At 41.0% G+C, this 25339-nt stretch overlaps 1 protein-coding gene across 1 annotated transcript; it reads left to right on the top strand.

Annotated features, from left to right (window-relative positions):
* Positions 1 to 1316: 1316 nt before the first annotated feature.
* Positions 1317 to 1762, top strand: LOC133253030 (small ribosomal subunit protein uS8). Its single transcript, XM_061426193.1, has one exon. The coding sequence runs from the start codon at positions 1343 to 1345 to the stop codon at positions 1733 to 1735; it is 393 nt and encodes a 130-aa protein (XP_061282177.1). The 5' UTR covers positions 1317 to 1342; the 3' UTR covers positions 1736 to 1762.
* The last annotated feature ends 23577 nt before the right edge of the window (positions 1763 to 25339 follow it).

Here is a 25339-nt window from a genome sequence, read left to right as displayed (position 1 = left end):
AGATAGCCTCCTGCCAGGTTACAGAGTTTTGGGGGGCATGACTTGGGCCAGAGTTTGAGAACTCATCTTCAAGGTCAGTGGAGAATTTTGAGAAGGACCTTGAGATAAGATTGAGCTTGATGAGACAGATTTGGAGAGTAGAGTGACATATATACATGACCATGTATAAAACAGTTGGCTAGTGGGAACCTGCTATATAGTACAGGAAACTTCTTGGTGCTCTGTGATGACCTAGAGGGATGGGATGGGGAGGTGGGAGGGAGGTTCCCAAGGGAGGGGATGTATGTTACTCGGGTTGACATACAAAGCTGATTCACTTTGTTGTACATTAGAAATTAACAACATTGTAAAGCAACATACTCCAATAAAAAAGAAATTTTAATAGGAAAAAAATATTTAACTCAATTCTCAGAGGCCCCTCCATATTCCTAAGGGAAACTTAGAGTCATCAGTGGTGAAGGCATGACTATTCCTGTAAATTCTTCAGCAGTAGGTGAGATGAAATCAAATGGAGTGATGAGACAAAGTGGTTTTTTACTTGATAGTATAACATTTTCATGTCAAAATTATTGGAACAGTGCAGAAACAAACTGTACTCACAAGATACAGGAAAATAAGTATAGAAAGTTGTAGTGAAAAGATGCAGTCATATTTATGCATGCAACAGAAGCCACCAAGTTGCCATCAATTGTGCAACTTTATTCCCTGAACTAATGCTTTATATCCACATATTTTAAATGGAAGTGAGGGTTTGGGCCTTTATTTTTCAATGTACAGCATATGTTTTGGTGACTTATCCATGGAAAAAGCAAACCCAATGTCTAATCTCTGCAGGAGGCTGAGCAACATCTTATCCTGAGTCTACAAGCCAAGTGTTTGTCCCATGGAAGCCCCTTTGTAGCTGGCAGCTCCTGGACATGAAGGTGACCTTTCTGGTACAGACAGCACAGATGCTGATGTCTCCAAATAGGCAAACCAGGTAGACTTCAAGGGCCTCCTGTAAAGCCCTACTAGTACCACACTGGAAATACAAGCCAGGCTACAAGGTTTGAGCAACTTCCCAGATCAAAATCTGTAATGGCTGTTGAGGATCAGAAGCCTCTGGGATTTCTAATTCTGCCTGATTTCACAGAAAACAATCCAGCTGAGGCAGGGGTGGTGGCACTGTCTTGCCACTGGTGCCAGGGGTTTTCAGGATGCTGGGGATCATGACAGGTGTTTTTTCTGGTCTGCTTGCTGTACGCTTCAGGCTGTCAAGCAATGTTTCCTATACATGTGCCTTTTCTGTGTAATCTTTAAGAGCAAAGAGTAGCTCTTTCTGCCATCTTTCCGTGCCACCAGAATGGTGCGCATGAATGTCCTGGCCGATGCTCTCAAGAGTATCAACAATGCCGAAAAGAGAGGCAAACGCCAGGTCCTTATTAGGCCGTGCTCCAAAGTCATCGTCAGGTTTCTAACAGTGATGATGAAGCATGGTTACATTGGCGAATTTGAAATCATTGATGATCACAGGGCTGGGAAAATTGTTGTGAACCTCACAGGCAGGCTAAATAAGTGTGGAGTGATCAGCCCTAGATTTGATGTGCAACTCAAAGATCTAGAAAAATGGCAGAATAACCTGTTCCCATCCCGTCAGTTTGGTTTCATTGTACTGACAACCTCAGCTGGCATCATGGACCATGAAGAAGCAAGACGAAAACATACAGGAGGGAAAATCCTTGGATTCTTTTTCTAGGGATGTAATACATACAAATAAAATGCCTCAGAGGAAAAAAAAAAAAAAGAGCAAAGAGTAGCCTCTGTGCATGAAAGAGTGCACGACAGCCGCTGACACGTACCATACTTAGCTCTGAACAACATCTGGGGAAGGCAGTGGCAACCCACTCCAGTACTCTTGCGTGTGAAATCCCATGGACGGAAGAGCCTGGTAGGGTCTTTTTGGGATACAATGAAAACACTGCTTAAGGGGGAGTTTATAGCTAAATATTATGAAAAGATTGGAAAACTTCACTAAAGAGGCTAAGTCATGGGGTCTCAAAGAGTCTGACATGACTGAGCGACTTCACTTTCACTTTTCACTTTCGTGTATTGGAGAAGGAAATGGCAACCCACTCCAGTATTCTTGCTTGGAGAATCCCAGGGATGGCGGAGCCTGGTGGGCTGCTGTCTATGGGATCGCACAGAGTCAGACACAACTGATGCAACTTAGCAGCAGCAGCAGCTGAACAACATCTAAATGCGGACTTCTTTAAGCTTGGGCACATTACACCTACTTATCAATAATAAAGGTTTATCAAAGGAAGGAGTACATGAATGATGTTTATAACCAACAATACACTGGTAATTTGTTTTTATATTATTAATATATTTTTCTTGGGAAAAGAATACAGTTTTTATTTTTTATTTTTTTATTTTTATTTTTTTTTAGAATACAGTTTTTAAAATAAGTCTGGCTTAGCCTCTTTAGTGAAGTTTTCCAATCTTTTCGTATTATTTAGCTATAAACTCCCTCTTAGCAATGTTTTCATTGTATACCATGATTTTGGTATAACTATCATGATTGTAGAAGAGATTTTGTATGATGTCTATCTTTTTAAATCTGCTGAGGCTTAATTTGCGGCCTAACATATAATCTCTTCTGAAAAATATCCCATTGGGCTTTGGATACAATATTCTGTATATGTCAGATCTAGGTGGTTAATTGCGTTGTTCAAGTTCTCTATTTCCTTATGTATCTTCTGTCTGGTTGTACTGTTCATTAGTGAGGTACTAAAGTCTCCCTGGGAGAAATATCAATAACCTCAGATATGCAGATGACACCACCCTTATGGCAGAAAGTGAAGAAGAACTAAAGAGCCTCTTGATGAAAGTGAAAGAGGAGAGTGAAAAAGTTGGCTTAAAGCTGAACATTCGGAAAACTAAGATCATGGTATCCGGTCCCATCACTTCATGGCAAATAGATGGGGAAACAGTAAACAGTGGCTGACTTTATTTTGGCGGGCTCCAAAATCACTGCAGATGGTGATTGCAGCCATGAAATTAAAAGACGCTTACCTCTTGGAAGGAAAGTTATGACCAACCTAGACTACATATTAAAAAGCAGAGACATTACTTTGTCAACAAAGGTCCATTTAGTCAAGGCTATGGTTTTTCCTGTGGTCATGTATGGATGTGAGAGTCAGATTATAAAGAAAGCTGAGTGCAGAAGAATTGATGCTTTTGAACTGTGGTGTTGGAGAAGACTCTTGAGAGTCCCTTGGACTGCAAGGAGATCCAACCAGTCCATCCTAAAGGAGATCAGTCCTGCGTGTTCATTGGAAGGACTGATGAAGCTGAAACTCCAGTACTTTGGCCACCTGATGTGAAGAGCTGACTCATTTGAAAAGACCCTGATGCTGGGAAAGATTGAAGGCAGGAGGAGAAGGGGATGGCAAAGGATGAGATGGTTGGATGGCATCACTGACTCAATGGACATGAGTTTGGGTAAACTCCAGGAGTTGGTGATGGACAGGGAGGCCTAGCGTGCTGCAGTTCATGGGGTTGCAAAGAGTTGGACACGACTGAGCAACGGAACTGAGCTGAAAGTCTCCCTATTATTACAGAAATGTTTGTTTCCCCCTTCAGTTGTGTTTTTAAAGGCTACTTACCTCCCAGGATATTTATGACTTTCTTAATTCCCTTAACATATGGGATTGCTTTAGAATGCCCTACTTCTTAAATGTCTGGCTCCCAAAAATGAAAGAAAAATTAAGAGAGAAAAAGAAGTGCTGGACTTATACATCCTCTTGAAATTGCTTCAGCCAGATAAAGAGGGGCTTGCAAGAATGGCAGCCTGCCTCTGTGTCCACACTTCTGTCATCAGAAGCAGTAGTCAGCAGTAAAAGAAGATTTCCAATATTTGGGGGTCATTCTCCTTATTGCTCACCCTGTTTCCACAACAGGAAATACATAAAACTACATAAAAACTGCTTCAGGAACATGTTCATGGTTGTCTGCACAAGGTTGAAGGTGTGTGAGATGAGTAACTGCTATGGTGCTAAAAAGCTGAAATTGACTAAAATCAACTTCAATTTATAGGACCAATGCTTCTCCAGGAATAGAAATCTTCAGTAGACTCCAAATCAGTTACAACAGACAGATTCTGCCAGCATAATTTTTGTCTGGATAGGGAGACAGATTCCTGGTCCTTCCTAACCCCACCATCTTCCCTCTAGCTCTACCTCCTTTTCATATTATTCAAATTTACAATGGTTAATTGTGTATTTAAGGGACAATGTTATGTTTTGTTTCTATAACAGCATTTTTCACCATATAAATGCTGTTGCTTATTTCTGAATGCTCTCCAGTTTGTGGCTTGGAAGTTCTCAGAGCTTAAGTCAATATCCTCAGTCACTGGAAAGCCAAGTATATTGTTTCTAGGAAGCTAAATGTTTTGGTCAGATTTGATGTATGATTTATGTTTTATTTTATCTACAAGATTATTCTTTAAATCCATGGGAAAGATTTTTAGTTTGGAGGGGGTAGTTTTCTGAGAGATAAATCTTCCCTACCCAATTATCTGGCAATCCTACTTTAATTAATTTCACTCTATCTGGTGAGTCCTGTTAAGATTATTTGTAAAATTTAATTATGGGAGACCTAGCGTCTTTTATTTCCCAAATCAGCCATGGCTTTCAGGTGGCTGCTGTGGAAGGACTATTTAATACAAGTAAACCAAAGGCCCCCTGAATGCCTGTGGGCCATTGAGCAGACAAGCTCTTCATGAAAAGTTAGTATCTTTTATTTTTTCACAAATCACCACAGCTAATTAGCATTGCCTCCTTTAAGTTTCTTATTGGCATGTGTTAATCAAAATTAACCCACCATATGAAATAAGCATGTTGTATTTTAAACTAAGAAAACAGAGAAATGTGAAGAGCAATATTACTAAGTAAAGTCACTCAAATTTGATATGCTTATTACAATGACATTGATCTTTGTGTCTTAGCTTCTGAATGTGTTTGGTGTAGTGGATAACTCTGGCAATTAGATGGTCCTTCTTGATGATGTTTTTACATGCATAAAGAATAATAGGATTACAATGAAAACCAAATGTACTGAAAGAAAGGAAGGAAATATTTTTAAAAATAATTTTGGTATAGAAGTAAATGTGATACTTTACTAATACATAAGATACCCAAATCTCTTGTGAGATATATAAACTGTCATAATTTCAAAGCAGAGATGAGCCAAGTAATATTTCTAAATACATATAACTACTTGTATGTGATACATGAGAATATTTATGATTTCTCTTTGTGACGGAGTGATAGGTACTCTGACACTTCGAATTTTTGTTGCCCATGTTCATAATTGAAGGAATAGATAAGTTTTAATAAGGGCTGGTTACATTTAAGATGTAATCTGGGGAGTTTCCTGGTGGCCTAGTGGATGGGTTCACTCCCATGGCCTGGATTCAATCCCTGGTTGGGGAACTGAGATCCCACAGGCCACACAATATGGCCAAAAAAAAAAAAAAGTTACTTTGAGTGACCTCAGCAAGATGGAAGAGTAGGTTGTCCCTGACCTCAGTTCTCCTTAGAGGAATACTGACTAGCAACTATCCAGAGACAAGATACCTTTGTGAAAATTCCAGAACCCAGAGGTAAAACTGAAGCACTCTCCTTGGACCGACAACAACAACAACAACAAAAAGGGACCACGTTAGAAAGGCAAGAGCAGCAGTTTCAATTTGATCATATCACCTCTTCCCAAGGCTGATACAGCACTGCATCAAGAGACATCTCTGGGCCTATAGTTTCTCTAGTGGGAATTAGCCCAAGGTGGGCATACAACTTCCTCAGCATTGCAGATGCTTCTCAGAAGGCCCACTTGGATCTCACCTCACAGGAATTTGTGGAGCTGGACCACCTGATATTAGACAGAGATAAAGAAGGCAGCAGAGTTCATAGTAGCCAGCACAAATGTCTGCAAATCACATTCCTGCTGCTGGTTGTGCCTGAGCAGAGATCGTAGCCAGTGGTCTCTGCTCATTTGCAGACCCAGACCACTGGCTTCATGTGCCCGGGGAGCTCAACTGGCAGTTATGTCAGGTTTGGGTCCCCAGCCAACAATCACTACTGGCTATAACATCCATTCTAGGGGCCACTCAGGGAAGGAAGACAGCAGCCCTTCCAACTGCTGAACATAATCTCTAGTCTCGCCCGACTGGAAAGCCTAGACAAAAAACATGGGCAGTTATGGAGTTCATCCTATAGCTGCACTGGGGTAGGAAGGTAAACCAGCTGCCCCTCTCAACTCAAGAGTATAGCCTCCAGCCTTTCATGAACACAGAACCAAACAGGGACTCCCAGGAAGCCTTAAAGCCCAACATATAGAACTGCCTGGCTGCAGAGCACAGCCTGTGCCCTCATCTAGCCAGTGACCCAATCAAAGAGAATAGCCTGAGCATAATTTGTGGCCCTCTCCTGACAAGTAAGCCCAGACAGCAACCCTATCCAACTGTGGAGCACAGTCTCCACCCCACCCAACCGTATAGTATAGTTGACAGCCCCACCAGATTAAGGAACCCAACGGAGCAACTTTTATCAATAGTGGCACACAGCCTGCAGCATCCAATCACAAAACCAGCCTGTGACCCTGACCAATTTAAGGGCACAGCCTGCAGCCCTACCTGGCAACAGACCACAGCCTGAAGTCCCATCCTATCATAAAGCCCTACCTGCAGCCCTGCCTGAACACAGACTTTAGCCAGTAGCACTATCCAGATGGGGAGCACAGTCTGAGGCCCCACCTGACTAGGTGGTATTGCAACGTGTGCCTGCAGCCCTACCCAGTCACAGAGTCCAATAAGCAGCAATGCTTTACAAAGGAACACAAACTGACCTGTCCAACCAGAGAGGAACACAGAACCCAACAAGTGGCACTACCTGACCATAGAGCACAGCCAACAGCCCCACCTAATCAGGGTGTCCAGTCAGTGCCTTCCCTCCCCATACTTCAGAGTAAGAGCAGTCAGAGCCTTCCCTCCCCCCACTTCAGAGTATGAGCAGTATAAGTATTAACTAGAGAACAAGCCTTACTTTCCCACAGGTGTTACCAGATAACCTGCCCAGGACACAAAGCTGAGATAACTGGTGAAGTTCTTCCCCTGACAAAGCAAACCTGTAAATTCTGGAAAAGAAAACTACTTCTTCAGTTGCACAGAAACCAAAACAAGGTACAAGGATCACAAAGAGTCAGGTAAACATGACATCACCAAAGGAAACTAATAAAGTTCTAGGAATGGACCCTAAAGATCTATTAACTTTCTGAAAAAGAATTCAGAATAATCCTCTTAAAGAAGTTTATCAAACTATTAAGAACACACAGATAAATAAGTAAGTGGAATTAGGAAAACAATACATGAACAAAATGAGAAGTTAAAGAAATAGAAACCAACACACACACTAAAATCCCATTGTATTCAGGATACAATGACAGAAGAACTCAACAGAGAGTTTCAATAGCTGACTTGACCAAACAGAAAAAAAATCAGTGAACTAAGGTGCAGATAATTAGAAATTATCCAATCATAGAAGAAAGAGGAAAAGGAATTTAAAAGGATGAAGAAAATCTACAGAACTTGTAGGACACCATCAAAGGAAACAATATATTCATAATAGGAATTTAAGAAAGAGAGAAAGAAACAGTCTATTTAAAGAAAGAATGGCTGAAAGCTTCCCAAACTTGGGGAGAGAACTGGTCATATTCAAGACCCAAAAGTCTCCAGATATGTTGAACCCAAAAAGAGCTACATCAAGAGACATTGTAATTATTGTCAAAAGTCAAAGACAAAGAATTTAAAAAGTAACATTTAAGAGAGCCTCCCTCCTAAAACTATCACTGGGTTTCAAAGCAAAAATCACTCAGGCGGAGAGAGTAGGATGTTGTATTCAAAATACTGGGGAGAAAGAAAGACTGTCAACTAAGATTGTTATGCCTAGCAAAGCTGTCCTTCAGAAATGAGATAAAGTGTTTTCCAAACAAACAAAAGCTAAACTACACCAGATCTGCCTTACAAAAGTTGCTAAAGAGAATTCTTCAAGCTAAAATGAAACAATGTTAGCAGTGTAAAAGCATATAAACATGTAAAATTCAAAAGTAAAAGTAAATACAGGGGTCCCCAGTCACTTTTCACTTTCATGCATTGGAGAAGGAAATGGCAACCCACTCCAGTGTTCTTGCCTGGAAAATCCCAGGGACAGGGGAGCCTGGTGGGCTGCCATCTGTGGGGTCGCACAGAGTCAGACAGTACTGAAGCAACTTAGCAGCAGCAGCAGCAGCAGCAGTCTCCAGCCTCTGGATCTATACTTTTTGTCAGATTGCAGCAGCATTAGTGCACAATAAATGTAATGTACTTGAATTATCCCAAAACCATCCCCCACCCCCTGGTCCATGGTGCCAAAAATGTTGGGGACCTTTGGGTAAATATATAGTCAAAATCGGATTCTCTAATATTGTTATAATGGTGGTGCATAAATAACCTTCAACTCAAGATTTAAAATGAAAAAACAAACATAATAAATATAACCATGACTATAGTGATTTTTTATTGGATTCACAATATTTTAAAAGCTGTAAACTGTAAAACATCAATAACCTAAAATATGAGGGAGAGGACTTCCCTGGTGATCCAGTGGTTAATACTCCATGATTCCAATGCAGTGGGCACAGGTTTGATCCCTGATTAAGGAACTAAGGTCCCAAATGCTGCAGGGCATGGCCAATAAAAAAATAAAATGTGAAAGAGGAGGGAGAAGTATAGTTTCCATATTTTGCCAAAATTATCAACTTAAGATAGTATTTTAAAATAAGATATCTTATAACTATAAGCTTCATGGTAACCACAAAGGGAAAATGTACAGTAATACACAAAAGATTAAGATGAAGGGAATCAAAGCACATCACCATATAAAAGTCACCAAACCACAAAGGTACACAGCAAGAGAGGGAGAAAAGAAGAAAAGCACAACAAAATAGTCATAAAACAATGAACAAAATGGCAATAGTAAGTCTTTACCTATTAATAATTACTTTAAATATGAATAGGTTAAATTCTTCCATGAAAAGGCAGAATGGTTGAGTGGATAAGGGAGAAAAAAAAGACCCCACAATATTCTGCCTACAATAGGCTCACTTAAACTTTAAAAACATGGGCTGAAATGAAGAAATAGGGAAAAGATATTCCAAGCAAAGTTATCAAAAGAGAGTAGGGATAGTTATACTTAAGTGAGACAAAATAAACATTAAACTAAAATTTGTCACAAGAGACAAAGAAGGTCATTATATAATGATAAAGTGGTCAATTCAAGAAGATATAACATGTTTAATATTTATGTACCCTACATTGGAACAACTAAATATGTAAAGGTCATACCAACAGAACTAAAAGAAGAAACAAACAGCACTACAATAACAGCAGGAGCCTTAATATCCTGACTTGTAACAATGGATATAACATTCAGCTACACTTGTGAGTTCAGTTCAGTTCAGGCACTGAGTCATGTCCTACTCTCTGTGACCCCATGGATTGCAGCACACCAGGCCTCCCTGTCCATCACCAACTCCAGGAGTTTGCTCAAACTCATGTCCATTGAGTCAGTGATGCCATCCAACCATCTCATCCTCTGTCGTCCCCTTCTCCTCCCACCTTCAATCTTTCCCAGCATCAGGGTCTTTTCCAATGAATCGTTCTTTGCATCAGGTGGCCAGAGTATTAGAGTTTCAGCTTCAACATCAGTCCTTCCAATGAATATTCAGGACTGATTTCCTTTACGATGGACTGGTTGGATCTCCTTGCAGTCCAAGTGACTCTCAAGAGACTTCTCCAACATCACAGTTCAAAAGCATCAATTCTTCGGCCCTCAGCTTTCTTTATAGTCCAACTCTCACATCCATACATGACCACTGGAAAAACCATAGCCTTGACTAGACGGACCTTTGTTGACAAAATAATGTCTCTGCTTTTTAATATGCTGTTTAGGTTGGTCATAACATTGACTATGCCAAAGTCTTTGACTGTGAAGATGACAATAAACTGTGGGAAATTCTGAAAGAGATGGGAATACCAGACCACCTGACCTGCCTCTTAAGAAACCTGTATGAAGGTCAGGAAGCAACAGTTAGAACTGGACATGGAACAACAGACTGGTTCCAAATAGGAAAAGGAGTACGTCAAGGCTGTATATTGTCACCCTGCTTTTTAAATTATATTATATGCAGAGTACATCATGAGAAACACTGGGCTGGAGGAAGCACAGGCTGGAATCAAGATTGCCAGGAGAAATATCAATAACCTCACATATGCAGATGACACCATCCTTATGGCAGAAAGTGAAGATAAACTAAAGAGCCTCTTGATGAAGGTGAAAGTGGAGAGTGAAAAAGTTGGCTTAAAGCTCAACATTCAGAAAACTAAGATCATGGCATCTGGTCCCATCATTTCATGGCAAATAGATAGGGAAACAGTGGCTGACTTTATTTTTCTGGGCTCCAAAATCACTGCAGATGGTGACCGCAGACATGAAATTAAAAGGCGCTTACTCCTTGGAAGGAAAGTTAGGACGTCAGACACAACTGACACGACTTAGCAGCAGCAGCAGCAGCAGCAGACAGCATATGGAAAAGCAGAGACATTACTTTGTCAACAAGGTCCATCTAGTCAAGGCTATGGTTTTTCTAGTGGTCATGTATGGATGTGAGAGTTGGACTATAAAGAAAGCTGAGTGCAGAAGAATTGATGCTTTTGAACTGTGGTGTTAGAGAAGACTCTTGAGAGTCCCTTGGACTGCCGGGAGATCCAACCAGTCCATCCTAAAGGAGATCAGTCCTGAATATTCATTGGAAGGACTGATGCTGAAGCTGAAATTCCAATATTTGGCCACCTGATGCAAAGAGCTGACTCATTTGAAAAGACCCTGATGCTGGGAGGGATTGGGGGCAGGAGGAGAAGGGGACGACAGAGGATGAGATGGTTGGATGGCATCACCAACTCAATGGACATGGGTTTGGGTGGACTCCAGGAGTTGGTGATGGACAGGGAGGCCTGGCGTGCTGTGGTTCATGGGGTCACAAAGAGCCGGACACGACTGAGCAACTGAACTGAGCTGACTAACTGATACCTACTATCACTATACTCTTAGTATGGAATATTTAACATAATTCTAATTAAGTAATTGAATGAATGCCCTTGGTATCTTGCTGGACTCCTGTTAAATTTGTCTGAAACTATCTACTTACTAAAGTATCAAGTGGTTTTAGAATAGAAGTGTTAAATGATTTCTATCTAGAGCATGATAAAGTTGAAATATTGCTATCTGTACAGTTAAATTCACATACAAAGAGAAACCACTGTTCACTCAGTTAATATTTCCAGAACATGTGACATTTTAATTTACGCTTGTACCTTACCACTTGAGGACAAAAGTGACAACTAAAATAGCAACATTGAAATATAAAATCAGAATAAAATCATGCCCTATCACAATATTCTATCAAGGCAAAATTGTAGACTGTGGTTCTCTAAGAATAACTCAGATGTGAAATTCCTCCTCCTAATATTCTCCACCACACTCCTCAACACCCCCCAAAACACACACTCACACATTCTCTTCAGGTTCTAACAAAATAAATTTAATTGTGAGCTTGTCAATTGTAAGGTAGAAGTTTAATTTATCTTACCATTACAGAAACAGCAAAGATTTTTCATTAAAAGCTAGATTTAGAAACTTAATATAAAGTACCAGATTTATAATTTTAATTCATTTTGTAATACTGGTACAATAAGATTGTTCTGTAAAATATATGGGAAAATGTTCCAAAGTAACCTATTTTTCTCCTTAATTATTTTCCCAATTCAATAAGTTAATAAAATATCAAAGGAGGTATGGTTTAACATAACTACATTTATTTTTGAAAATTCAAAAGGAATTTTATGATCTTTCATCTGTATAATTAAATTATGATGCTAAAGATTTTAGGCCTTAGGGAAAGTAACTGCACTTTTCCTGATTCTTCCATTACTCTGAAAATATAAATACCAGGTTCCAATGTTTAAACAAATGGGAGTCTGATTTGTTTCTGATATGGATTTAAACATATTATAACATATGCATTTAAAAATACTTTAATTACCTATTTAACTTCATTTTTTAACTACTTGGGAGTGGATAGCAATGTCATCACTTGTTCCAAAGAATGACTCTCATAGCCTTCTCTTTTTGTTTTGTGCACTTTTATCTTCTCAAGACCTGTTTACACAAGAAACAAACTGTCTTCTGTTGTACTGCAACCCAAACACACCAAGTTTTAGCATTCATTGATCTCTCCTTGACATGGAGAAAATTTGAAAAAGTTTTCTTTAAAATCTGAATTAACTTTGATTTGATTTTGCAAAAACTGCATTAATTAAATGTCATATAAATTAAGAACTTTATCATCTCTGAGCAATTCCAGGATAAGAAGCTGTAGCTTTCAACTGCAGACTGAAAAATCCCTATCATTTAACCTGTAAGTTTCTTTGTGTTCGGTTCAAAGCATCAGTGGCTCTTACAGCTATTTGATGGTCATCTGATACTCCATCCACTACCTTTATCCAATTAAGTCCCTGTTTCTGCTTAAGTTTTTCCTCCTGTAGTGGACATAAAAGAGCTTTAAAAGAAGAATCGAAAAGACAGAAAGAAGACAAGACCTATGAAGAAATAAGTCGACAAAACTGCCTTCTTAAGCAGTTTGGACAGTTCTTCTGAAGAGGGAAAGCTGAGCAGTGCATACCTGGTGGTAAATTCCCACCCTTGTATCTTTGAGATGGAGGTAAATGGGGAAGATAAAAAAAAAAATGAAGTTTTCGTTAGAGCACTCATTAACATAATGAGATTAGTAAAAAGGTTAGTAATTGCCAAAGGTTAGAGAGGCAGGAGGGAAGGATGACTGGGGGAGCACAGAGAAATTTAGGGTAGTATATGATAATTTAGTATATGATACTATAATAGAGGATACATGTCATTATACATTTGTCAAAACCCATAGAATATACAACATCAAGAGTAGAATGGTAAAATAAACTGTCAAGTTTGGGTAACAGTGATGTGTTAATGCAGGGGCATCATTTTAACAAATATACATTCTGGTGCAGGATGTCAACATGGGAACTTACATACCTTCTGCTCAATTTTGCTGTGAACCTAAAATTTCTCTTTAAAAAAGCCTACTTTTTAAGTTGATATTTATTTCCCATTCGTAGAAAAGATAATAGAGTTTTGTTGAGCTTATTTTAATATATAATTATATCCCTTTCATTCAACATACAGCTATATTCACTTTATTTTTTTTCAATTTTTAGAATTATTTTTCCTTTGTGTTTTAATTATGAAAATATTTGCATGGTTACAAGTCAAAATTATTCTAAAAAAGAACATTAATAGAAAATTTGCTTTCCTCCTCAACTCTGCAATTCTTTTCCTCCCTCTTTACACAGTTTTCTTAGTTTTGGTTTATCCTTTCATTGTTTCTTTTAAAAATACAAGCAAATGCATTTAAATATGGTCACACCCCCTTCTCTTTCTTACACAAAATTCAAATACTATAAAAGTGTTTTGCATCTTTCACTTTTTTTTGCTTAATAATATATGATGATGATCACTCCGTATCTGTAGACAGAGATCTTCCTGCTCATTTTTACAGCTACATAGTACTCCACCAGATGAATGCAACAGGTTTGGGGTTTTTTTTTTAAGTTTCCTGTAATAGAGTTTTGGGTTGTCATAACCTCTCTGTTATTAAAAACAATGCAGTGCTGCAATGAAAAACTTTGAAACATTTGACAATAAAAAAAATCAAAGTTAGTTGTATTAAATGCAATAATAAGCTTATAGGAGAGTTCCAGCACCATGGTAATCATTCCTTGTTAGTAATTAGTAATAACCTACCCCTCACATTGGCTTCTTATTGAATATTGCTTTATTTGCCTAGATGTGAACCTCCCACTTTCACTCAGATACATGCTAGCTACCCAAGTGTTCACTATGGAGTTGTAATTCTCTTATAAGCCCCACATTCCTTGCCACAATGATAGGCCTATGCTGAGACACCTAATCCAAATTGGGTCCATCAAAGAACCTCAACTGGATGGCCTGGGTTTAGTAATTTGACTGAAACTGTGCCATTCAGAGCTCTACTCTGCCTTCTAAATTAGAGCTCTAGGAGGGGTATTTTCTGATCACCAATTCCAGTGTGTGTGTTGTGGTGGAGGAGGGTGAGGGTTCTCTTCACACCTCCAAGCAATGCTCCAGATATCAGAATTCAACTCAATTCTGACATTATCTACGAGAGATGGTATCAGATTCCACAGGCTATGGGTTCAGTTCTACAAGACTATCCCCACCTTACTGTGATGTCAGTCACAGCTAGTAGGTTCCCAAGTTTTCCCCAACTTCTGTCCAACTTAGCTAAAAATCAAAGGTTCCCATGAGGACCCTCAGGTTTTTATTAACTTGCTAGTGTGTGCACAGTCACTCAATCATGTCTGACTCTTTGTGACCCTTTGGACTGTAGCCCGCCAGCCTCCTCTGTCCATGGGATTTTTCAGGCAAGAATACCACAGTGGGTTGTCATTTCCTCCTCCCAGGGATCTTCTCAACCCAGGGATCAAAGCCCTGATTAACTTGACAGAGCAGTTCACAGAACTCAGAGAAACATTTTACTGAGTAGATCACTGGTTTATTACGAAAGAATATAACTCAGGAACAACCAAATGGCTGATAGGGCAACATAGGGGGAAAAGGCATGTACCTCTAGGCTCTCTCTCTGCGTGTACCACCTGCCCGCAAACCTCTGCACGTTCACCAGCCTGGAAGCTCCTGGAACTTCCTATTATTGGGATTTTTATGGAGGCTTCATCATGAAGGCACAATCAATCATTAACTCTGTTTTTAGGCCTTCTCTCTTCTCAAGAACATGGTAAGTGGGGTTGAAAATTCCAAGCTTCTAATCATATGGTTCAGCTTTTCTGGTGACCACCCACCATCCAGGAGCTATCCAGAGCTACTACATTAAACTAAAAGATGCCCCTGCTGCTGCTGCTGCGTCACTTCAGTCGTGTCCGACTCTGTGCGACCCCATAGATGGCAGCCCACCAGGCTCCCCCATCCCTGGGATTCTCCAGGCAAGAACACTGGAGTGGGTTGCCATTTCCTTCTCCAATGCATGAAAGTGAAAAGCCAAAGTGAAGTCACTCAGTTGTGTCCAACTCTTAGCGACCCCATGGACTGCAGCCTACCAGGCTCCTCCATCCATGGGATTTTCCAGGCAAGAGTACTGGAGTGGGGTGCCATTGCCTTCTGCAAAAGATGCTCCTATCACCCAGGAAATGACAAAGGTTTAGGAGCACCATCAGGAACCAGGGTTAAAGGCCAAATATTAGAACAGAAATGCCTCAAGAGCTCTTATCACTTAGGAAATTACAAGGGTTTCAGGAGCTCTGTGCCAGGAACTGGGGGCAGAACCAATATATATTTTCCATTACCTCACAAGGGGGTATATGTGAGGGGAATGTGTGAGACATGGTTCCGGGAGTAGCCATGTTCTCAGGCACTGTATAACGGGAGAAGCTGAGAAAAGCAACCCGACCATATAGAGATGCAGAACTACAGAAGAAGGAAGAAGTTCCTGGTGGTGTTATCTTCTGAGACAAGCCATATCTCTGCCTTTCTTGCTATTTTGTTACATGGAACAGGAAATTTCCTTTTATTCCAAAAAATAAAAAGGAAATTAGGCATTAAGATGTTACATTGAATTGAAAAAGAATTGCCAACCAAAAAGCTCATACTAGAGTCAGAACCTACTTTAATTCTTACTCTATCGTTTTCTCTTAGTCCATCTAGTTTTTCAAACAGAAGAGTTCACTGCTCCTGGGACACAGTTGGTGCTTGATAAGTGAATGTTGATTGAACAGATGAATGAGTAAACAAAGGATGTGCTATTATTTCTTTTCAGTGATTATTTTCTCAACAATCTAAACATGTATTAATAGATTATAATTCAATCTGAAATTATGTTTCTTAAATCTAAGAGTTACTGAATTTCAAGTTGGTTCTCACACAACTGATAAAAGCACTGTTTCATCATCTGTTTACTAAAGAAAGATTCAGTGTCCTGGATTGGCAAGTTTTAAAGAAAGACGGGAAATACTCTCTGATTGGTGTTTTTGTGTAGCTATAGAACATTTAAAATCTACCCACTGCAAATCAACATGAATTTTATCTTCATGTTACTAAATAATGGTTCGGTTCAATTCAGTCGCTCAGTCGTGTCCGACTCTTTGCGACCCCATGAATTGCATCACGCCAGGCCTCCCTGTCCATCACCAACTCCCGGAGTTCACTCAGACTCATGTCCATCGAGTCAGTGATGCCATCCAGCCATGTCATCCTCTGTCGTCCCCTTCTCCTCCTGCCCACAATCCCTCCCAGCATCAGAGTCTTTTCCAATGAGTCGACTCTTCGCATGAGGTGGCCAAAGTATTGGAGTTTCAGCTTCAGCATCATTCCTTCCAAAGAACTCCCAGGGCTGATCTCCTTCAGAATGGACTGGTTGGATCTCCTTGCAGTCCAAGGGACTCTCAAGAGTCTTCTCCAACACCACAGTTCAAAAGCATCAATTCTTCAGTGCTCAGCCTTCTTCACAGTCCAACTCTCACATCCATACATGACCACTGGAAAAACTATAGCCTTGACTAGATGGACCTTTGTTGGCAAAGTAATGTCTCTGCTTTTGAATATGCTATCTAGGTTGGTCATAACTTTCCTTCCAAGGAGTAAGCGTCTTTTAATTTCATGGCTGCAATCACCAACTGTAGTGAAATTGGGGCCCCCCAAAATAAAGTCTGACACTGTTTCCACTGTTTCCCCATCTATTTCCCATGAAGTGATGGGACCAGATGCCATGATCTTAGTTTTCTGAATGTTGAGCTTTAAGCCAACTTTTTCACTCTCCACTTTCACCTTCATCAAGAGGCTTTTTAGTTCCTCTTCACTTTCTGCCATAAGCATGGTGTCATCTGCATATGTGAGGTTATTGATATTTCTCCTGGCAATCTTGATTCCAGCTTATGCTTCTTCCAGCCCAGCGTTTCTCATGATGTACTCTGCATATAAGTTAAATAAGCAGGGTGACAATATACAGCCTTGACATACTCCTTTTCCTATTTGGAACCAGTCTGTTGTTCCATGTCCAGTTCTGACTGGTGCTTCCTGACCTTCATATAGGTTTCTCAATGGTAGATACCACAAATTTATTTTATGAAACTACATTGCTTGTAGAGCAAACTTGTTCCATTCATCAAGGGATGCTTGCTCTTACTCTTATTTACTAAAACTCAAAAAGAGGCATTCTGTTTGCATAGCCTAGATAAGTGACATATCTTAAGATCTTTCATCTCAAATACAAACTTACTGAATTAGGGTCCAATGAAGAGCAATAAATTAATTAAATGGAAAAAATAATATAAGGAACTATTAACTATATACAGGCAGTAACCAAAGATGAAAAGATGACTCTAAAGAGTATCCTAGGTCTGAGAAAGAGTGCTCAAGGAAGGAATAACTTGTGAGAGGCTCCCTCCCTGTGGCTGAGATTCACTTTCTTTCAAGATGTGGGTTTAGCCTATTGGATGATAGAGAAATTTTCTCAGTTGCCTAAGCCAAAGCTGGTATACTGTCTAGGCAAGCAGAAGATACCCCTTTAGGCTGCAGGTGGGTAGAAACTACCAAATAGGCATGCCGAGGGAGCTAGTCATCAGGAGCCCACTGTGTGATACTAAGCCTGGCATGTGTGGTGTCCACATTGGGAGAACAGTAGGAAAACCCTCCAGGGTGCAAGTGGACTGAGGCTGGCAGGTAGTGAGCAGAGGGAGAGCACCAGGGCATCAGGAACCCATCTCAGAGAAGTATAGTGTGAGGCTCATAATGTTCACATTGTGAGGACTGTGAAAAAGTGGGGGTGGGCCGGGGCTGAAAGCTCACCATGGGATCTCATACTCCTGAGGGCCCAGTGGAACAGAGCACCACTAAAGTTCCACACATGCAGTCCTAGTAATCGTGAATTTGGAGCAAGATAAGGCAAAATCAAAGCACATCAAAAAATACAAGAGAAGCCTTTGCTCCTGCAATATCCTTCTGGCACCCCATTTTAAATCACAGGTTTATTATTCAGGTATGGTAAGGCCAAGTCATAGCAAACACCCTCTTCCAACAACACAAGAGAAGACTCTACACATGGACATCACTAGATGGCCAACACTGAAATCAGATTGATTATATTCTTTGCTGCCAAAGATGGAGAAGCTCTATACAGTCAGCAAAAACAAGACCAGGAGCTGACTGTGGCTCAGATCATGAACTCCTTATTGCCAAATTCAGACTTAAATTGAAGAAACTAGGGAAAACCATTAAACCATTCAGGTATGACCTAAATCAAATTCCTTATGATTATACAGTGGAAGTGAGAAATAGATTTAAGGGACTAGATCTGATAGATAGAGTGCCTGATGAACTATGGACGGAGGTTCGTGGCATTGTACAGGAGACAGGGATCAAGACCATCCCAATGGGAAAGAAATGCAAAAAAGCAAAATGGCTGTCTGAGGAGACCTTACAAATAGCTGTGAAAAGAAGAGAAGCAAAGGAGAAAAGGAAAGATATGAGCATCTGAATGCAGAGTTCCAAAGAATAGCAAGGAGAGATAAGAAAGCCTTCCTCAGCGATCAATGCAAAGAAATAGAGGAAAACAGAATGGGAAAGACTAGAGATCTCTTCAAGAAAATTAGAGATACCAAGGGAACATTTCATGCAAAGATGGGCTCAATAAAGGACAGAAATGGTATGGACCTAACAGAAGCAGAAGATATTAAGAAGAGGTGGCAAGAATACACAGAAGAACTGTACAAAAAAGATCTTCACGACCCAGATAATCACAATGGTGTGATCACTCACCTAGAGCCAGACATCCTGGAATGTGAAGTCAAGTGGGCCTTAGAAAGCATCACTATGAACAAAGGTAGTGGAGGTGATGGAATTCCAGTTGAGCTATTTCAAATCCTGAAAGATGATGCTGTGAAAGTGCTGCACTCAATATGCCAGCAAATTTGGAAAACTCAGCAGTGGCCACAGGACTGGAAACAGTCAGTTTTCATTCCAATCCCAAAGAAAGGCAATGCCAAAGAATGTTCAAACTACCACACAATTGCACTCATCTCACATGCTAGTAAAGTAATGCTCAAAATTCTCCAAGCCAGGCTTCAGCAATACGTGAACCGTGAACTTCCAGATGGTCAAGCTGGTTTTAGAAAAGGCAGAGGAACCAGAGATCAAATTGCCAACGTCCACTGGATCATCAAAAAAGCAAGAGGGTTCCAGAAAAACATCTACTTTTGCTTTACTGACTATGCCAAAGCCTTTGACTGTGTGGATCACAATAAACTGTGGAAAATTCTGAAAGAGATAGGAATACCAGACCACCTGACCTGCCTCTTGAGAAACCTATATGAAGGTCAGGAAGCAACAGTTAGAACTGGACATGGAACAACAGACTGGTTCCAAATAGGAAAAGGAGTACGTCAAGGTTGTATATTGTCACCCTGCTTATTTAACTTCTATGCAGAGTACATCATGAGAAACGCTGGGCTGGAAGAAGCACAAGCTGGAATCAAGATTGCCAGGAGAAATATCAATAACCTCAGATATGCAGATGACACCACGCTTATGGCAGAAAGTGAAGAGGAACTAAAAAGCCTCTTGATGAAAGTGAAAGAGGAGAGTGAAAAAGTTGGCTTAAAGCTCAACATTCAGAAAACTAAGATCATGGCATCTGGTCCCATCACTTCATGGGAAATAGATGGGGAAACAGTGGAAACAGTGTCAGACTTTATTTTGGGGGGGCCCAAATTCACTACAGTTGGTGATTGCAGCCATGAAATTAAAAGACGCTTACTCCTTGGAAGGAAAGTTATGACCAACCTAGATAGCATATTAAAAAGCAGAGATATTACTTTGGCAACACAGGTCCGTCTAGTCAAGGCTATGGTTTTTCCAGTGGTCATGTATGGATGTGAGAGTCGGACTGTGAAGAAAGCTGAGCACTGAAGAATTGATGCTTTTGAACTGTGGTGTTGGAGAAGACTCTTGAGAGTCCCTTGGACTGCAAGGAGATCCAACCAGTCCATTCTAAAGGAGATCTGTCCTGGGTGATTTTTGGAAGGAATGATGCTAAAGCAGAAACTCCAGTACTTTGGCCACCTCATGCGAAGAGTTGACTCATTGGAAAAGACTCTGATGCTGGGAGGGATTGTGGGCAGGAGGAGAAGGGGATGACAGAGGATGAGATGGCTGGATGGCATCACCGACTCGATGGACGAGCTTGGGTGAACTCTGGGAGTTGGTGATGGACAGGGAGGCCTGGCGTGCTGTAGTTCACTGGGTCTCAAAGAGTTCGACACGACTGAGCAGTTGAACTGAACTGAACAGAAGGCCAAGTCAGGAGACAATTGCCATTGAAAAGATAGTTTGTTACTCACAGTTCCCAAGAGGAGAAAGGAGGCCATGCCACATAGGGCCACACAGGGATGCATCAGTCAGTCAGGAGGCAGAGGGAGTGAGAGGAAAACATGGGCAAGAGTCTTTATTTTGGTCTTCATGGGAAAGAATGGGAGAGGCAGGGTAAATAGGCCTAGGATTAAGCAGCTTAGATAATTTTAGTGAGCTCCAGAGGGTAGGGGCTGCCCCTGGTTGTCTTATAACTGGCCCTGGAATGATTAGTGAAAAGGAACAGTGGCATAGTGTGAAAGCCCAATAAAAGACTGGTTGAGGGGTATGGGCTCTGAATTCTTTAGTGTGCATCTTAAAGCTGTGCCTGCAAGCAAGCGCTTTGCTGTCTCTAGGAACTGGCTCTCTGGCAGTCCCTCCAGGGCCAGCAAGGCCCCAGATGGAAAACCATCAGAAATACATGGTTAATACCACCCCCTACTGACAAGATGTGTTTACTGCAGAGGAGAAATGCTTTATTACCATAGATCAAGCAATGAAGGGGGGATTTGTAGCTGAGATGCATTCATTACTAACCAGCACAACTACTCAGATTATTGATCATCCTGTTTAAAGATTTTCAACCAGTTGAGTTCATCTCTGAGTGTTTATTTTTTTATTTCATTTTTTTGATCAGTGATAGCATCATCTTTGGAAAATTGATCACTCTGTGTTTTGTATTCTGTAATGGTCATTTTAGACTTCCCTCGTGGCTCAGATGGTAAAGCGTCTGCCTACAGTGCAGGAGACCCAGGTTCGATCCCTGGGTTGGGAAGATCCTCTGGAGAAGGAAACGGCAACCCACTCCAGTACTCTTGCCTGGAAAATCCCATGGACCGAGGTAGCGTGGTAGGCTACAGTGCATGGGGTCGCAAAGAGTCAGACACGACTGAGCGACTTCACTTCACTTCAATGATCGTTTTGGCTTATTTTCCAGTGTCCATTTTATTCAAATCATCAATTTAAACCAATCATAGTCTTTTGCCAGAGATTGGTCCAGAGCAGCGTACGTCTAAACTGTGTTGACCTGAAACAAACAGGCTGCCAGGCTTTTCTCCGGAAAAGATGGGTTTATATTCTGAAGCAACAGGGAATTGCAGTTGTAGGTCTGCAACCATGGTGAGCCACATGCAAGTTCACCCACCGAAAGGAAAGATGCACATTTTCATAGAGGGAAAAGGAAGTTGGGAGGCTACAGTAAGCAGAGTCCATAGCTCCTCATTGGCCAAGTCCTTGCCAGGAAAGGAATCTTTCTTAAAACTGTTGAGCTTGGCTATCACTGCAGGGTGTGAGGGCTCCCCCTTCTGGTTTCCCAACTCTATTTAACTCAGGTTTCTGTTTAATAAAATTTTTTATAGCAAATTTAGGTAAGCTAAACTAAAAGGCATGTAGCTGCCCCCTCTTCTGTCTAGAAAAGCTCTCACTCCCTACTTGTCAGAGGGGGAGTGAGTTGGCCTTTGGATAGACATCTACCACCCTCCCCGCCTCCTCAGTTGCTGGCATCTGAAACAAAGCAAACTTACTTTTCCACCAACCCTGCCTGCTTATTGGCTTTTGACTGGTGAGCAGCCGGATCCACTACACACCATTTGGTAACAGTCTGACAAACTGAAGGTCTTTCTAGGAAGCTGGAACAGTGTGTACAGAGGTAAAGAGGTAGAAAACGCAAGATACACTTGGGGACATACAAATAGTTTAGTTTGTATGAACACTTGTTTCAAAGGCATAACAAAAGGTGTAACTAAATAAGGAGATATTAATAGATTTATGTGACCTGGTAAGGAGTCTCAGGGGGAAGGCAATGGCAACCCACTCCAGTACTCTTGCCTGGAAAATCCCATGGACGGAGGAGCCTGGTGGGCTGCAGTCCATGGGGTCACGAAGAGTCGGACATGACTGGGCCACTTCACTTTCACTTTTCACTTTCATGCATTGGAGAAGGAAATGGCAACCCACTCCAGTGTTCTTGCCTGGAGAATCCCAGGGACAGGGGAGCCTGGTGGGCTGCCGTCTATGGGGTCGCACAGAGTCAGACACGACTGAGGCGACTTAGCAGCAGCAGCAGCAGCAGCAAACTAAAAGGAAAAGTTTGCTAGAGCTTCTGGGGATGAAAATATCCTGTGTCTCTTCATCACATCTGAACTAGAAAATGCAGCTCTACTGCTACTGGGATCCAGCTTGTGACTACACAGGAGGCTAGCTTAAGGGCAATGCCAGAACAAAGGAGGGTAGAACTAAGAGAAGAGGTGAGGAAGGAATACCACTCCTAGAACCTACCTGGGGCTTCCCTGATAGCTCAGCTGGTAAAGAATCCACCTGCAATGCAGGAGACCCCATTTGATTCCTGGGTCGGGAAGATCTCCTGGAGGAGGGCATGGCAACCAACTCCAGGATTCTTGCTTGGAGAATTCCATGGACAGAGGAGGCTGGAGGGCTGCAATCCATCAGGTCACAAAGAGTCAGACTTGACTGAGTGACTAAGCACAGCACACAATCTGACTTGTCTCTGAATTTCCTGTATGGTAGATAATAAATATCCTCATGATGCAAAACCATTTGAGCCAAGGTTTTCTGTCACTTGAAACCAAAAGTACAATAACTGATTCAAGTTCTCACTATATTTTATTCATACTTCTGCTATATTATTTATTGCTTTTCATCACAACTATTTATTCTGAATTTATCTTCCTGACTATTGTCTCCTTGCCTTGAGCTTGTCTTAGTTAACTTAATCTTTCTAGATAGCAGATAAAAGCTATTATATATAAAATAAACAATAAAATCCTACTGTATAGCACAGGAAACTGTATTCAATATCCTATAATAAAACATAATAAAAAATGTGAAAAAGAATATATATACATGGGTGTATATATATATAACTGCATAACTGAATCACTTTGCTGTACATCAGGAACTAGCACCACACTATAAATCAACTATACTTCAATAAAAAAAGAAATGGACAAAAAACCAAATAATCATAACTGTAACACATGCTTTAAAAAAAAAAAAGCATGCAGTGTACCAAATAACCAGAAATTAGGAGGTCAGGAAAACCTGATAAGTTGGAATATTTGATGAGCTAGAATATACGATGAACCAAGTGACATAGCCCCAAGTTCAACCAGGAAGTTTGGGGGAGTTTTGACCATCTATTGGGACACCAGTGTGAAGACTGTGGTTGGAGTTAGTTGTTACAGCATCTAAACCCAAGAAATCTGGGTATTGACTACCAGGTAAGGCTCATCTCTGAATAATCTGAATGAAATAGAGCTGGTTGGGAGTTAGGTTGGTGGGTTTCTGTGGACTGGCACACTTGCATTTGGATATGGCCTCTGAGCTCTGCCTTGCTTGTTTCAAACAGTGGAAAATACCAGTTCTATAAAGCACTCTGCCTACTTTTCTCCCACTCATACTGGATCCATGCTAGCTGCTGAAAACTCTCTGGTACCACCATTCTTGCACATTCCGTACATTGACCAATCGGACAAGATTCATAGAGGCCTACGGTGTGCCAGACTTTGTGCCAGTCTGTGAAGATATTACAGTGCTGCAAGAGGCAAGGAGCTTACTGTTTGATTCAAAGATTTCCAGACTTGCTTGGTTCACAGTAGTTTATTTGTTGGTGTCAATAGTTTATTCACAACACCCTTAGGCTGAAAGAAATTCCTATCAGTTTCTTTTACTTAGAAGATAGATCCAAACAACTTCTGTCTGAACAACTTGGTAGCCATTTTAAGATACAACTATAAATTAAGGGGACTTCCCAGGTGGCTCAGTGGTAAAGAATCTGCCTGCAGTGCAAGAGATGCAGAAGACACGGATTCGATCCCTGGTCTGGAAGATCCCCTGGAGGAGGAAATGGCAACCTACTCCAGTATTTTTGCCTGGAAAAACCCATGGACAGAGGAGCGTGGCGGGCTACAGTCCAAAGGGTTGCAAAGAGTCGGATATGACTAACACACATACACTATAAGAAAAAGTAACATCTTTATTTCACCCAGGGCATGCCTACCTGTTGGACATTGCACAACTTCTCCAGTCTTGGAATCAGATTGGACATCTCCAACCTCGTTCCCTAAACACAGTGATTTTTGTGAGGTTCTAGCTTTTTATCACAATTGTTAGAAACCCAGCTTGGCAAAGATATGACATTATTCAAAATATAGTGAAAAGAAATGCAGTCTCATGGAAATCATGAACTACCTCCCCTCACAAGAAGGATGTCAAACAGATAACCTCTACTTCCCTCAAGTATTTAAAATATGCTTCAGTGCCCCTGAGAGTGCATCTGTGGTACCCCAGCACTGGCAGATCATGACTTAGAAATAGGTCTATGATTAGAACTGTCCCAACCCACAGCAGAGTTTCTCAAACTAGGAGCACTTAAATGTGTGTTCAATAATGGATGTCTTTACACAACCGAAAGCCAGAGGATTCTGGATCAGTCTCTCCTGTACTTTGTGGCAGAGTGAATACTCTGTGCTAGATAAGGGTGATCCTGAAGGTCTTCCACTAAACAAATACCATAAATTTTGTTGTTGTTTAGTCACCAAGTTGTGTCCGACTCTGTGACCCCATAGACTGTAGCACACCAGGCTTCCCTGTCCCTCAGCACCTCCTAGAGTTTGCCCAAATTCATGTCCATTGAATTGGTGATGCCGTCCAACCATCTCATCCTCTGTCACCCTCTACTTCTTCTACCTTCAATTTTTCCCAGC

The sequence above is a fragment of the Bos javanicus genome, chromosome 8, assembly GCF_032452875.1.
Source record: "Bos javanicus breed banteng chromosome 8, ARS-OSU_banteng_1.0, whole genome shotgun sequence".
NCBI lineage: Eukaryota > Metazoa > Chordata > Mammalia > Artiodactyla > Bovidae > Bos > Bos javanicus.
Note: the sequence above shows the minus strand (reverse complement) of the source record. Positions and strands in the feature narration are given on the sequence as shown.

Bases quoted from the DNA above. Each gene is read 5' to 3' on its own strand.
- LOC133253030 (XM_061426193.1), top strand. From the start codon at position 1,343: ATGGTGCGCATGAATGTCCTGGCCGATGCTCTCAAGAGTATCAACAAT.